Genomic DNA, 15,584 nt, shown 5'->3' with positions numbered 1-15,584 from the left:
CAATTTAGATTGTGCTGACTTATTTTAATCGATCAAGGGAATGTTAATCTGGGTGTGTAAGAGACTAAACGATCGCCTCGTACCAAATATTAAATCATTTTGCTTTCTCTACAAAGGGCTGTATTGTTAATAAGGCTGCATGATTCACCTGGATACTTTATCCATCAATTAAACGTCTTTGTTGTCTGCAGAGTTGAATCAAGTTTGGATCCGCAGGCCTGAGGCAATTTAGTGTTATTGCTTAAACTGAGGCAGACATAACAAAGATACCTTATGTGATGGATGGATGGCACAGAGGTTATCTCAAAGGACACGATGAAGAAATGAAACAGAAGAGGGGTTGTTGGTTGTATAATATATGAAGCCATTTCTGATGGAAAGTTGAATGGCAGATGACCGTCAGCTGCATCAATGCATCGTCGCCTGGAGAGTCTGATCAATCAGAAGTACAGGAGCTGTCACGGCGGGCGAGTTAAATAATCTGCAAAACCTTAATCTTTTCATCGACTTTTAAGCATTTCACATCTTGAAGTAATACAGTATTGCTCAATGTCGCACAGACAGTTGGAAATGGATTTGGAATGGATTGCATGAAGCTGTCGAAAACCAAGGAAATGAAGGGGAATTCTTTTGGGATGCTGTGAGTCAGTAATGGAAGACCACGGTGAGAACTCACCGAAGCCAAAGGTTTGCCTTGTCACCTTAAAGCGTCTACATGAAAAATAGTTCTTCCCTCCCTCCCAGCCTCTGACATGTCCTCCAGGCATCTCTAGATTTGCTCATCTGCTCACTCATTGTTACCACCAGAACAAATATGACATGCATGTGACAGGCCGTGAAGAACATTTCTGAGCCATTAAATCTCTGGATCTCTGCAACTGGACAACATGCGCTCTCTACACATGATCTCTTGCAACACATTTTGTTGAATCAGAAAAAAAAAAAAAAAACTGTAGAAAGAGTGCATATTCCAGTCAGAGTCATAACCATGCTGGCTTACGGTAACACAGGCCAACAGGCAGTGATAGATCACTGGTGCCCTGCAGTCCCACCACTACAACCACATCTTATAAACTCCTCCACCTGGTCAGAGTTAGCAGCTAGGACCAAACAACAACATGGACAAAAGAATGTCGAAGCATTCACTTTTTTCCATCAGCTGAGACAAAACGTAGTTTAAATAAAGTCATTGTTTTGCTGTAGTAGAGGCACTGGCAGGCTCGTGATACACTTTAAAAGTGCTGCTATGCTTAGTATACTTCATAGTGAAACACAGTAAAATAACAATCGTCAAGGACATAAAAGCACTATTAAGATTTTGTGGCTTCCATTCTGGATCCCTGAAGGAGCATTTTTTAGACCCTGCTCCTCTGGCAGAGCTAATGGGGTTCCTGATGAGCCATTTGGCCCGCGCCGGTCCCCTCTGGACCGAGAGAGAATAGGGGGAAACGAGAATCCAGTTGCCAGCGGCGTGTTTGCGGTCAGAACATTGGAGGTGGACTCGGCCCAAACACAACTGTTTCCAGTCAGTGTCCGGGCGCAAGAAAATGCAACCCCTCCCGTTTTCCTCTTTCTAACCAGTGCATACAAATTCATTTAATAAAGTGAAACATTCACTGGATTACTGTTACATTTCTGCTTGAGTGTCTACTCGATCAAAACAAACCACCATGGTTCTCGGTATTTTACGTTGTCACTCATGGGGGGAAAAAAAAAACTTGACAGCCGCTAAAATGTATTGCAAATGACACAGAATACACAACAAACTGTTCTGACCAATAGAGACACCAGCTTATTTTTACAACGAGAGAAATAAAAACATTCAAATGTGTCTGTTTACCTCTGCGTAAAAGCTGACGAGGACGCACGTCATCCAGCCTCGGACAATCCAACTTTTGGAGCTCTTCAATCTCATCTCTGCTGTTTTTTGAATGACAATTTCTGAGGCAAACTTTTTCTTTCTCTGCACAAAAGGTGCCTCTTGAGAACCGGGATCCGATACTAAATCACCTTCTTTTCGTGTGCGTAAAAGTGGCGGGTCCTCCACACCGTCTCACAGGGCATACTTGCGCCTTCATTCTCGGCGAGGCAGCTGCAGTTCCCACCTCTCCTCTCCTCTCATTCTCCTTCTGCTTTTCACCCACGCGTTGTGGAGGAAGCTGCATGCAACAGCTTGTAAAAACTGACTTGAGGCAGAGAGGGAGGGAGGGAACTCCTCCACGTTGTCATATGTGAAAAAATAAGTCTCCCCCTTCCCTCCTGTCTTAAAGCACCTCTCTCTCTCTCTCTCTCTCTCTGAATGAATGAATGAATGAATGTGTTTGCTGCATTAGAGTAAAAGTGATCAGATATGACCCAGTGCATGTGGTCACTTTTTTAGAATTCACTTTTGCCATTCATCATTTCAGTGGGCAGTTTCAGCATATCTACTGGATCCTGGAAAAGCCATGACCATGTATTTTTTTAAGTCTACACACGTCATTAATTTAAAACGTTTATTGAATGTCTCCAGGAAATACATTTGTTTTCTTCTCCAGGGCAGATAGCTGGGTGTGTTTCCCTCTGAATTTGCATGGCAGAGTCGAGCAAGCCAACCTTGGCAGGTCATGAGAGGAAAGGTTTGAGAGAGTGCAGAATATGTTCTCTTCCAAGGCGACAGTTATGCAAATATTAAATTGCATGGGTGGGTCCTGCATGGATTGAACACGGGGGCTGATCAATATCAGGGTGGAGAGGAAAGGTGGGGGGGGGGGGGGGTGGGTGTAAAGAAATGAAGCAATAGTCATTCCCAGATGAAAGAAAAGTTATTGAGGTTGAGAGAGAGAAAAGACAACATATGATTGCGTAAGTGTGCAGCACTTGCTACTCATACTGGTGTTAAAATGTATAAAAATAAGCACAAAAACCCTGGCTATGTGTCGATTATCAATGAAAATCTACAGCGGGTGACTTCCTGTTGAGGTCTGCAGATAAATACAAAATATTATGGATGGTGGGGAGGTAAGAGTAATGAGGGAGGTTAGGGGTTGAGGCCTCCCTCTCCCCCTCTTCCTGTAAAAACATGCTGAGAGAAGCTGTTTTGCGGTGGGGCCTCTCTGCAGCGTGCACAGTAGCAATTAAGAGCCAGATTGGACTCTTTTAGCTATCAGAAACCCCAACTTGACTCTGAATGCACCCCAGACATTCACACCATAGTCAGCCACTTTCAACAAAACTGAACTGGAAACATAAAGAGGTCCCTGTTAGGCCATATAATGCAGCTCTGATGTCTAAAAATGTAGATGCACTGCAGGCAGACACCATGCAGCTTTACAAGCATCACACTTTAAAGGGACCTGGGTTAGAGCGCACAAAGCTGTTTAGCTCTGTTGGCATGTGGGTTGTGTTGCTTAGCATCACTTCAAACAAGTCAAAGTTCATGGAGTAGGCCTGTTCCTGACAGCTCATATGCTCAAAAATGCACACACATGCCACGAGCTGCTGAGTGGTTTCCATTAATGTTGGACACATTCGTTCCATAGAAGAAGAAAGCAGCCACAGCCGGGTTTGGTGCCACGAATTTGGAGGAAACTTTTAAGGGTTTGGGCAACGTCTCTCTTCAAGTACGGAGGGGCTGAAAACATGCACATGGCCCTAAGAACTGGGTGGAATAACAACGTTAAGGCTCAGCCACCATGTTCCGGTGGTTTGTTGGGTTGGATATGCACTGCTTCTGCTCACTTTAGAAACAGATGTGATCGGTGAGTCACCCAAATCACCAATGCCAGTTAGGGCTCCCTGCTGACGCAACTTCTACCAAAACAAAATGCCTGGAGGATTTTCATGAACACACACACACACACACACACACACATGGGCTACAGATGTACATGCAGGTATTTGCAGAGTGATTCTAAACAAACACTGGAGAGCAATCAAGGCTCAAGAAGGAAATCTTTGACCACAATTACATAAAAAAACAATTCTCTTTGAATGCAAATCACATATTAGGCATTTATCCCTGCGCACACATACATACGGATGTATGCAGGCATGCCCACACAGGAATAGGAGCACACACACACATAATTCTGACAGCCCTTTCTTCAAACCATGTCCCATATAAAGTATTTGTCCACCTGAGGAGTTATCAGTGATGAGAGTTGAATATTAGCCTAAATATGCAAATTTTGTTCTTTATCAAAAGGGTGTTGGTTACCTCATATAATGGTCAACCACTAAATATGTGCAGCTCTACATTGCTGAATGACTCACTTATATTTTCAGCATAAATAGATGAACTGGGTTCCATCCCAGGTCAAAGACAACTGAGCTGTTTAAAAAATAAAAAAAACAGTACACTTATAGGTGTATTTTCTGCTTCTTTAGTCGACTGTGTGTTTCATTCTTGTCCTCTCAAAGAGAAGACAGTTTGTGTGGAGAGATAGTGTAATCTTTACAGCAGATCCGATCGCACTTCTGTAGTTATTTGGGGTAAGTTGTCAGGAATGTCCCTTCAGATGGACTTTGGTTTGTTGTACTAGGCACAATAGACAATAGGGCACATCAAAGTGTTGGACGCAGGGATCAGGGTCGGTAGGAGTGTGTTTGTCTGCGGAATGACTTTGTTTTACGGCCCGCAACACCTGCCGACACTTTGAGACGAGGGCCATAAATTAAAAAAAAAACGGGATTTTCCTTCAACTCTCTCACACACACACGCACGCACGCACGCACGCACGCTCAGAGGCCTACAGAAGCACATTTTAGTACACAACTGTTCTTCATCTTTTATTACACCATGACACCAATTTTCAAATATACATAATGAGTACCGTCCTCCTGGGTACAGTGTATGATACAGATATTTACTGTTTTTCCTCAGAGCATAATGAAATAGAACGAAACCAAAAAAAAGAACCAAATACCCACTTTAGAAAAACATACAATTATCAGAGACACCGCAACACAAAGAGACGGGATGCGACGCACAGAGAGGGAATCATTGTTATCAGTGTCGAAACGGACCAACCAAAAAAGCAGTTCCATTCACCGTAGTGATAATGTTCATTTTGTATAAGACTCTGAATTAAAACAAATATACATACTTAGAATGCAGAAAAAAACAGCAAAGTGAAGTGCAAATTTCTTTGGAAGTTTGGAAAAAAAAAAGGTATGTTTATCCTTCATTAAGACATAAATAAGTTATAAAATAGAAGCTATCAAAACATAAACCAGAGACAGACTTTGAAGAAATAAAGGCAAGACTTGTTTTTTTTTTTTTTTATAACTTCAAGTAGGCAATACATCGGAGCCGTACAGATTGACTGCACGAGGCATTCTTTACAACCATCTTGTCGTCTTTCAGGACAAATATTCTACAGCAAATGCAAATCAACACATCTGTCGTACAACTTTTCCCTCCAAAAAGTGACATTTTAAAATGTCTAAAAATCCAGCAGGCGATGCTCAGAGTGTTCCTCTCAGATACAAGTAGTGCTGCACTGAAATTAAATCCCATGATACTTTCATGTAGTCCAGAAATGTCCAGGAATCAAGTCCACTGTTATCTCTTTGGGTGAATCTCAATACTGTTCATTGTATCCCTCTCTCCTTCTCTCCTCTCGCTCTGAAATGACAATGTGAACATGGATTCATGAAGTCCTTGATAACTCTTTCATCACAGTAAACCATGATGGATGCAGAGGTGACGACCTCAGCTTTTCACTGCAAAAAACATTGCTGGTAACTTTTAAAGAGCGTGTAGTCCTTCTGCTATGAAGATTTAAATCAACACAACTATCAGCAAAACTCTGTTTCTTGAAATTGAACCGACAACACAATTTTCTTCTACTGCAGGTGGAACCAGTTCTTGTCCAGTCAATGAAATGCTCCGGTAGACAGCGGGGCATCGTCAGCACGTAGCAGTGGTTGATCAGTCAGTTCACTTCTTTCTCTGAAAGACGTTGGCCAGCATGGCGCCGGAGGTGGTCAGCTGACCCATTTTGCTCAGGAACTTGGTCTTTGCATCCTCACCCACCAGACTGGAGGCGATGGACACAGAGCTGGGAGAGGAAACAAGACGTAAAGATTCAATTTAAAGAAACAAGACTGTTTAGCTCGCAAATAATGATTATTAACTTGAAGAAAGTTTCAAAAATAAGCAAACAGGGCAGTAAAAAAAAAATCCTACATAAACCCTCAGTATCTGTTAAACCTTACAACAGCCTTTACTTCCTTAAAGGGTATACGCTGTTTGCCAACACAGACCCCTGACCCCCCCCACCCCTGATTTTTACAGTCCAACGACTCATCAGGTTCCTCTTTTGAGTTCTCTGGTTCAGACAAATACAATGGAGCAGTTAAAACAGCCGGCCGAGCTGCTGCACTGACCAACAGAAAGACAAACATCTAAACAGCAGAGTTTAGACTCTGTGGACAGGAGAACATAATGTAGCTGCTTCTATATAAGAACTCAAACAAACAACTTGTTGTCCTCTTTTTGACATGGCTGTTAGTATAGGATTCTGTGGCTGTCATGACTGTACAAACATATCTTCATATACACCTTAAAGGGATGGGTTTAAACAAGGGATGGGTTTAAACAATTAAACAACATGTAATAAATACACAGAAGAATGGAAACATCAGTAAATATAACAATCCTGTGATATGATAAAGTCTTTCAGATCTCTAAGATGTCTCAGGTTTGAGTTTCCTCACACGCTACATTTCATCATTTGTGAGAAAGTAGTAGTGTCTTCCTTTGTCAACATTGGTACATCTTTCTTTATCAGGCCATACCACATGAACTTCCTTCTTATTTATGTTTCACTTGTCATCTTCTTCAACTCTCTAACACTTTGGTCACATGAATCCCAAAGTGCCTAAGTGCTTCTACTGTATCTGCTCCTTCATCTTGGTCTGAGCTTCAGGGTCACCTCCATGGTAAATGGACTTGAGCTTGTATAACGCCTTTCTAGTCTTCTGACTACTCAACTACAACTACGACTACTTTTACACTGCAGGTTCCACCTACACATTCACACTCTGATGACAGAGGCTGCTACGTAAAGAGTCCATCAGTATTAACTAATCCCATTCATACACATTCATACGCCACTGAAGAAGCAGTGGGAGCACACATGAGACATGGTGCTGCAGGAGCTGGGGATCGAACCCCTAACATTCCAGACGACAGACTCTACCAACTGAGCCACAGCCGCCACATGGCTACAATCTGAAATATTTACATGTTTATGTTCAATAATGTGCACTGTACCTATGTCTGTTTTTAGATCTTTTTGGGCCTTTTTGCCTTATCAGATAGGACAGCTGAAGAGAGACAGGAAATATGGGGAAGAGAGAGCGGGGGCTGAATTGCATCAAAAGGCAGAAGTCGGATTAGAACCCACTATTGCGGAAACGAGGACATTGGGTGCACGACATAACCTCAAGGCTATCCGGGTGCCACTATTAAAGTGTGTTTATATATATATTTTTTTTAAATAAAAATGAATAACTGATCCATAAACCTAAAAAACAGTTTCATTTTCATGAAACAATGCTGTCAATAACAATTCTTTAAAGCCCCAAAATATGAATCTGCCAAGATCGAAATCGGCAGGTCAAAACTTTAAAAACAAATCCTGATAAATCTGCCAAAGAAATTGCAGATGATGCATCTCTAGTTTACATGATACCGTATTTTCCGCACTATAAGGCGCACCGGATTATAAGGCGCACCTTCAATGAATGGCCTATTTTAGAACTGTTTTCATATATAGGGCGCACCGGATTATAAGGCGCATAGAATAGAACGTGTTTACAACTGAACAAGGCTGGGAGATATTGTGAATATATAAATATAAATACGTATAAAACGTGTGCATTCACAATAACTCAACGTTGTTCAAACGTTAATGTGCATATTCACAATATCTCCCAGCCTTGTTCAGTTGTAAACACGTAAAAGAAACACAGTCTGATACCGCTAATTCAAACGTTAGTGCGTAACTCAACATTGTTCAGTTACGTATAACACGTAAAGCTCACTTTTTCAGTTCATTCCCCGTCCACGAATCCCTCGAATTCTTCTTCTTCAGTGTCCGAATTGAACAGTTGGGCGAGTACGGCATCCAACATGCCCGGCTCCCTCTCGTCATTATCCGAGTCAGTGTCGCTGAGCGCCGTGTACAACCAGTATGGATCAACCAATTAACCAATTGATCCATATATAAGGCGCTCCGGATTATAAGGCGCACTGTCGTTTTTTGAGAAAATTAAAGGCTTTTAAGTGCGCCTTATAGTGCGGAAAATACGGTATTTCATAAAAGAAAGTAAGTAATGATGCAAATGTCCTTACATTCCATGATGTCACAACTCCTATATCATTTATTTAGTGGCAACAAAGATACAAGCTATCAGATATAGTAAGAGCAGAAGTAGATGGAAAACACTGAAATGAAAGTAGAATCAAAGTCTTGTTTGTCTCATTTACATGACTTTTTGTTTTGGTAATGCAAACACTAAGCAGTTATAAGGAAACTTCCAGCATCCATATTCACACGCTTCTCTTTTTAATGAGCCTCAGACACATGTTAACAAGATGGAAGAAACGTCTTTTTCAAGACACCCACAGCATGGCCCACGTCCAAACCAAAACAGCTCCTCTCATTTCCCCGCTCTCTTTCTGTGTGAAGTTACCCACATAATGAGTGCGGTTCCAACACTCTTACATGTTCTCTTCTCCCCTGCCGAGTACCCACAATGTGGGCCCGGTCCCCAAAACTGATAAGTGACCCCTCTCCTCACAGTAAGGGCTAATTCTTCCGTCTCCAAAAATATTGCTTCTAAGCCACTGCTTGCTGACAACGCTGCTTTTCATGCAACAAAAATCAGCATTTTGTTAATCATTTAGTGGAAGTTTTTTTTGTTCTCACCCTTGTGCATCTGCCATTCCTCTGTTTTCCACTTTGATTTCACACTCTTTGATCATAGAACTCAGAATAACCTGTGGGGAGTATGACAGAGACAGAAATGTAACAACACCTACACAAAGCTTGTAAAGAGCATTCTGTGGCACAAATCAGATTGTGGGGTCGGATTCTGTTACATTATTAAACACAGATTTTTGCATCCATTTGGTGTGCACAAATGTTCCAGTGAAGGAAAGAATTCCTCGTCTCCGGTATGCTGGCTTTACAGACAGAGTGGATGTGTAGATAGGAAGAAAAGTCAGCTGACGGTTAGTCAACATGGGAGAATGCTCACATGAACTGGATTGCGTGAGATGCTAAGACACAAATAAATATGGCAGAGGTGTGTGCATGAGTGTGTCTAAGAAATAGGTGAAGTGTCAGACTGTCCGTCTGCACCCATGTTGTGTGACAGACAGAAAAAGTAGACCGTCTGTCCCGTCAATGTGTGTGCATGTGATACTAAAGGCATGCGTACATGGTGAGTGCATCACGGTCAGATTTTTATTTTATTTTTTTGAATGAAATCTCCCCTCCTGTCTGCAGGCGGGAAGTGTGAATGCATCTTACCTCGTGTTCTGGAGAAAGTTGCTCCATGTCAGCACGGAGACACCTGAGGCCAGGCAGGAAGTGGTTGACCATCACCTCCTCTGATATGACTGCACAGGAAGTTAAGGACTGGAATGAAGAACTTGTACAGTTAAGACTGTCAGCTGATCAAAAGCACCTGGCTGGCCGCACCATGAATGAGAGTGTTGTTATTCAGTGGGAAACACAATGTTAGCCTTTGGCTGATTGAGTCTCAATGCAGATAACTGAAGGTCAAATGTTGGTGTGTGCTTTAAACTGTTTGCATCTGGCATTGACAATAATAAGAAAGACTCAGAGACAACCTTGTTTTTTCTGTGGCATTGATACTGTAAGACAAAAACATGAGAAAATTATATTTTTTTAAAGTTTGATAAGCCTCTTAAGGGTTAACCTCAAAGTGAGGACTTTGTTTCTTCTGTCTGTCTAGTATTTTTGTTTTTGTGATCACCTGTTTGGACACAAAAACTACTAATACTGATCCCAGGAATAACCAAAAGAGTGGAGTTAACTTCAGGATAATATCAGGAACCATCGATCATATACTGCATGTCTCTGGGAACGATTGTAACTAATTTGGTTATTCCAGGTAGCCAGGGGTTAGCCACAAATGACTTCCTGGAGAGCCTTCCTTTTCAGTGAGCTCCATTGTTGACAGTCCAAGAAGCACCTTAAGCGCGACTGAGTTTCCAGATCAAAGGTGAAGCAGACGTTTTCCCCTCCAGATATGCCTGCAGATTAATCACACCTTGGTTCATTAGATCCTCTTTAGTAGCGATGCCTCGTCTGTTTCTGGTGAGTCTCAGATCAACTGTTAAAAATAAGTCACACAGAGGATTCCTTCAAAAAGTCCAAAATTCAGCAGCCCAGCTTTTAACAAGAAACCATACATGTGCTCACATCACCCCGATTTCAGCGTCCCTTCACTGACTTCCTGTTGACTTTAGGATTCTTTTAATGACTTTTGAGGCACAACATGAGATGAGTCAGGGGTGTAGTCTGAGACTCTCTGGTAGAGCTCTGCTGGCTGTTCCAAGGTCCAGGCTAAAAAAACCAAAGGAGACAGGACTTTTTCTGTCAGAGCCCCCAAACTGTGGAACAGCCTGTCAGAGGAGATCAGACTAGCAGAATCAGTCCCTCATTTTATTTCTCTACTCAACACACTCTCTTACCAAAAAAACTTTTACTCTGTGATTTGATTTTATCGTCATTTTTTATCATTTTGAATTGCTTGATTGGTTTTATTGCACACTGTGAGGCACTTTGTTACCTGTATTGAAAAGTGCTATACCAATAAAGTATTATCATGACTATTCCCTCCGGCTTAATTCAGTTGTTTTAACTCTGAAAAGGTGTTTTCAATTTTCTTGAGACAGGTTTGAACTTTTCTCACATACCAGCATCATGATGCAGATTCTGTGCAAAATGCAAGCTTTGTTAGGTCCCTCCTCAAGAGGAGAGGAGCACTTTTTAAAATACTTGTTGATTGATTGAGGTCAGAGTTATCTTTATGATGCATTCCAGGAAGTCAGGAAATTGCAACACCGATTTGTTTTGCAACACATCGTCGAGGAGATTTTGTTGCTCAAGTTAACATTTTTGATCTTGAATGGAGTTATTGAGTCAATCTGTTAATCTCTGATGGGAGACAATATGTCATTACAGCGGATTGATCTCTGTCTGCTTCTGCTCATACACCAAAGCCCGCTGATTCATGATTGGTCAATACTACTTACTAAAATCCCCGCCCCCCAGACGGACCACATTTAATATTTTTAGTTCTGTAAATTGAGATTAACTTCAAGAATATTTAAAATATGTAAAAAAATATTTGTCAGCAAGCAACTTAAATGTACATTTAGTTGTTTTTGAAAAAATCTTAAAAAGTGGAGCTATACGGGACTCAAAGAGACCAAATTTATATTTTTAGAAATGGGAATGTACAATTTCAGAGCTTGTCGCACTGATTACAAGAGAAAGAAAGTGCAGTGGGAGGTAAAGCCTCTGAGGTTAGGGCTATACCTCCTGGACACCGCTGCACTGTCAAATCACAGCCTGACAAAGATCCGCAGGAATGAACCTCAGGCCAGCTGTCCTCTATGGGTGTGTGTGTGGGCGTGCGTGTGTGTGAGGGTGTATGTTTGCCCATGTCAGGGCGGGGATGTTGGAGGAGAGGCAGAGCAGGGTGAAAAACGTCGTGAAAGGAGAAATAGTCAGAAGCAAAAGAAACACGGAAAGAGAAGGAATAATAGAGAGAGAGAGGGGAGGTAGTGTAAACGTAGGTCCCGTCCTGGGAAATGTTACTAAGAATTGAATTCGATGCTCCTCTCACGCTCCCTCTCCCTCTCTCATCCTTTCCTTTGCTTAACCAACCCTGTAATTACCTCTAGCCCCAAAAATGGAGGCAGCTTATTTTCCCTTTCTCCTCCTGCCAAATGACGGGCAAACTCTGCCAACACACACACACTGAAACGCACACTCAGGCAGGCACTGGGGCCACGCTGATATGTCCCACACGGTTTTACAGGCGCACACATGTAAGCTGTGCTGCTAGCATTTGACCAGTTATTCTAACGGCCTTACCACTGACTCACTGTTACAACAGCTAACCCTGAACGCCCGAGCCAACCCTGACACAGACTTCTAGTAAATCCTTTGGAAATACATACAGTGAAGTAGCTAAAAAAAAGTATTAGAGGGGCTGAGTGGGAAAAATCTGACAACACATGTTTCACAAGATTATATAAGTGTTAGACTTAGAAGCATATAGTTGTAATAAAAGAGCAATCTTCAGCGATCACAGCTTGAACACTTCAAGAAGAAATACAGAAAGAAGGATACAGCAGCAGGAGAGGGCGCTGTAGGCCTCAAACAGCTGGGTGGCGATGTCGATCCTCTTGCTTTCCACCGCCTGGCTGTTGTTAGCGAGTGCCAGCTTGTGAAGATGTGGCAACACAACTGGAGGAATAAAGAGGAAAAAAAAAACAGATACAGACAAAAAGTTGATGCACATGAACAGCAGAAGATGGTCAGGTCATCAACATGTTGGATAGTTTTTAATACCAAGTGTTTAAAAATGATACAATCTGTTATTTCATGATCGAGGTAGTGTGGCAGAGTAGAAAAGACAACAAAAAAAAAGGCCGATAGTTCAGTGTTTTTGAAGGTTCTTCTGACATCACATAAAGATATCAAAAGTTATGTTTATGTCTCTTAAAAACTCAGAGAGCAGAGCAGGTGGCAGCAGAGGAGAAATTGTCCTAGTAACACGAATACATTTTACATCAAGAACTTCAGCCACATTAGAAGCCTTGGACTTCTATTTTTGTTGCCATGGTATCAAACCAGGTTTCAATATAGTTTGACTTTTAATAGTGTTGTATCATAGTTTAAAATTCTGGTATCGTGACAACTTTATTAGTGCAAATAAAAAAAGAATACTAGGGTCACTATAGGACATTCTGAGTTGTTCATGTGATTGACATACATTCGTCTCTGAAGCGTGGCTCTGCATTGGGCCCGACTCTTCCAAATGTCCTGATGATTTCCATGTGCAAAGAGTGCTGGTCCTGGTACTGAGGGTCTTCCAGGAACGATGCTAGCTGCATCTTCACACGCTCTAGCAGCTTCACATACGTACACAAACACATGAACACACTCATGTAAACATGTTTAATGATGATTTGTGAAATTCATTGTGTGCTTCATGTGTGGTTAGTGTCCTACCTCTTTCTGTGTGACTGTCTCCATGATGGTACCAAAGGCGGGGATTGTGGATATCCTGACCGAGCTGAAAGCAGCAGGCGAGCAGGAAATAATTGAAGACAAAGCCACAAGTTCTAATCAGTGCACAACTTTTTTTAGACGTAATTTCTATTGTATTAAAGAGTTTGTCTTTTTAACCAAGAATCACAATGAATCAAATATTATCTGCACATACTGAACAACTTTCTATGACCATGTTTGAATCACTAGGTGTATCGGGTTTAATAGACATTCATCATGGCATAGCTATGTGATTAACCAAGAGGCACAAAGCAAGTCTCCTGGGTCCATTTTCTGATTTCTTTTTTTAAATAATGCTTCACATTGTTACACTGGCTTCAACTGTTTGTATTTTCTAAAAAAATATATATATTTTATCACAAAGGCAAATATAGAGCTCTGTAAGTATTTACAAAAAAACAAAAATAAACTAGGGCTACTTTGGTTACACACTAGGTTTTATCCAAATGCAGTAATGACATAATAACAACATACCACAGTGATGAGTTATTAGGAAGTCGGCTGCAAGTTTAAACTTCATTCTGCCTAAATTAAATCATTAACAGAGGCTGTGGGGGACATCAATGTTATGAATGTTTTACTGACCACTAGAGATTCCTTTATTTAAAACTAAATATTCTTCATTCCCTCGATGGTCCTTCTTCTCTGATCAGATATTTTCACCTTTGTTGTGATGATTTTGATGTCCTGTGTGAAGCACTTTGAATAACCTCGTTGCTGAAATGTGCTTTATAAACAGACCTGACCAAACGATCATCTAATATCCTCATCTAGTATTTAGATTAGTAAATACATAAATAAGAAAAGTTTCACTAAATCATTTATGTTTTAAAATCTTTGAACATGAATTGAGCTACATTTATGTGACCGAGTTCATTTTTGATCTTGTGTAAGATTTAAGATCAACGTCTGCTTTTGTAACTACTTTATGAATCAGAGTATTGACAACATTATCCCTAGGATAACAGCGTATCTAAGTAGAAGGTAAAAGCTGACTGTCGATGAGATAAAGAAAGTGGTCAACACTACTTATCAGGGAATCAATATCGGTCATCAAAGGTGCAAAAATAGGAGTTCAAAACATGAAAAGTGTCTTGGGATAATCAATGATTGAAATGAACGGAGATGAGAAGGATTGATGGGATGCTGTTAGGGTGTTGTTAGATAATCATTCCATTGTCAGTAGGAGCAGAAAAGAATAAGAGCTACACTCAGGACATCGTTGACGTTGGTGAAATAAAATCAATTCCACAAAATGATCAAGTACTACATTTGACTTTCTTATCTGCAGATTTTGAACACAGCAAGAATCAAATGGGAAACTATCTGGAATTTAAAAGAACATATATATATAAAAAATGGTTACCCATAAGCATGACAATTCAAGACAGAGAGTTATATGAGATGACGAGGGCTGCATTCCAACAGTGTGGCTTCTGGTTCATCTTTTCTGATCACACACATACTAAGGGCTGGATGTGTAATGGAAGCCCAGGATATTTAATGAACTTAAAGGAGATGTGATCTTTTTGTGAGAGTCAAAGTACGACTGAGTAGATTTTCCTCTTTCCTCTTCTGCAATGAAAAGTGCTAATGTTGTTCCACAGGCTTGAACTAGTGATGATTAAAGTATTTATCTACATTTACCTGTTTATCCTAACACTGGCATTATTTGTTTTCAGCTTGTAAGGGTATCTTTTTTTTTTTACCAACATATTTATGCTAAGCTAAACACTTTTCTGGACTAACACTGCTTTACACTGGAAGGATGCAGCCCGCAAAAACAAAAGACAGTGTTCAAGGAGAGGTTGACTTGTGTTGATTGACTCACAATTCAGGGCCACTGCACAGTGTTATAAGCGCCGGAGCCGCCCGGCGATCTACTAATGCTTCACTCATGCCTCGGAGAACCAACTGCAAACCCACCACACAGCGGGATGATGCAGGGTGGGAGGAGACAGGAGGAGGGAAGAAGAGATAGAAGGGATGACGTGGAAGAGAGAGAGAGAGAGAGAGAGAATAATAGAGTGACAGGATACAACTGAAAAAGACGGGGTGAGGACTACCAGCCACTAACTGGCAGGTAGGTCAGGAGGAGGGGTCCTGCTTTAACTGAGTTGGGTGGGGAGTAAGAGGAGTAGGAGGAGGAGGGGACGTGTTACACATGAGCATGCTAGGATTGGAACGCACAAATGGACTGGTTAGTTTTGCAGACGGATGAGATGACGGGAGCTGGCGTGGGTTAGTGCTGCA

At 41.3% G+C, this 15,584-nt stretch overlaps 2 protein-coding genes across 7 annotated transcripts in view; both read right to left on the bottom strand.

Moving 5' to 3' along the window:
- Positions 1 to 2,237, bottom strand: part of tnfrsf11a (tumor necrosis factor receptor superfamily, member 11a, NFKB activator) — a 15,837-nt gene extending 13,600 nt beyond the window's left edge. The window contains exon 1 of the mRNA XM_020630970.3: positions 1,841 to 2,237. Within this exon, the coding sequence (XP_020486626.1) occupies positions 1,841 to 1,915 (75 nt within the window). The 5' untranslated portion in view covers positions 1,916 to 2,237. The remainder of the gene's footprint in view (positions 1 to 1,840) is intronic.
- A 2,520-nt stretch (positions 2,238 to 4,757) lies between these two features.
- relch (RAB11 binding and LisH domain, coiled-coil and HEAT repeat containing) overlaps positions 4,758 to 15,584 on the bottom strand; it is a 41,534-nt gene continuing 30,707 nt past the window's right edge. For 4 of the 6 annotated variants that reach the window (XM_020630974.3, XM_020630978.3, XM_029276852.2 and 1 more), the window contains 6 exons: positions 13,272 to 13,335; positions 13,033 to 13,171; positions 12,387 to 12,503; positions 9,528 to 9,616; positions 8,922 to 8,992; positions 4,758 to 6,044 (listed from right to left, as the gene is read on the bottom strand). In XM_020630974.3, coding sequence (XP_020486630.1) covers positions 5,924 to 6,044; positions 8,922 to 8,992; positions 9,528 to 9,616; positions 12,387 to 12,503; positions 13,033 to 13,171; positions 13,272 to 13,335 — 601 coding nt within the window. In that variant the 3' untranslated portion in view covers positions 4,758 to 5,923. Of the gene's footprint in view, positions 6,045 to 8,921; positions 8,993 to 9,527; positions 9,617 to 12,386; positions 12,504 to 13,032; positions 13,172 to 13,271; positions 13,336 to 15,162; positions 15,246 to 15,584 lie in introns of all 6 variants that reach the window. The other 2 variants (XM_029276850.2, XM_029276851.2) reach the window with 1 other exon arrangement.

This window comes from Labrus bergylta, chromosome 20 (genome assembly GCF_963930695.1).
Source record: "Labrus bergylta chromosome 20, fLabBer1.1, whole genome shotgun sequence".
NCBI lineage: Eukaryota > Metazoa > Chordata > Actinopteri > Labriformes > Labridae > Labrus > Labrus bergylta.
Note: the sequence above shows the minus strand (reverse complement) of the source record. Positions and strands in the feature narration are given on the sequence as shown.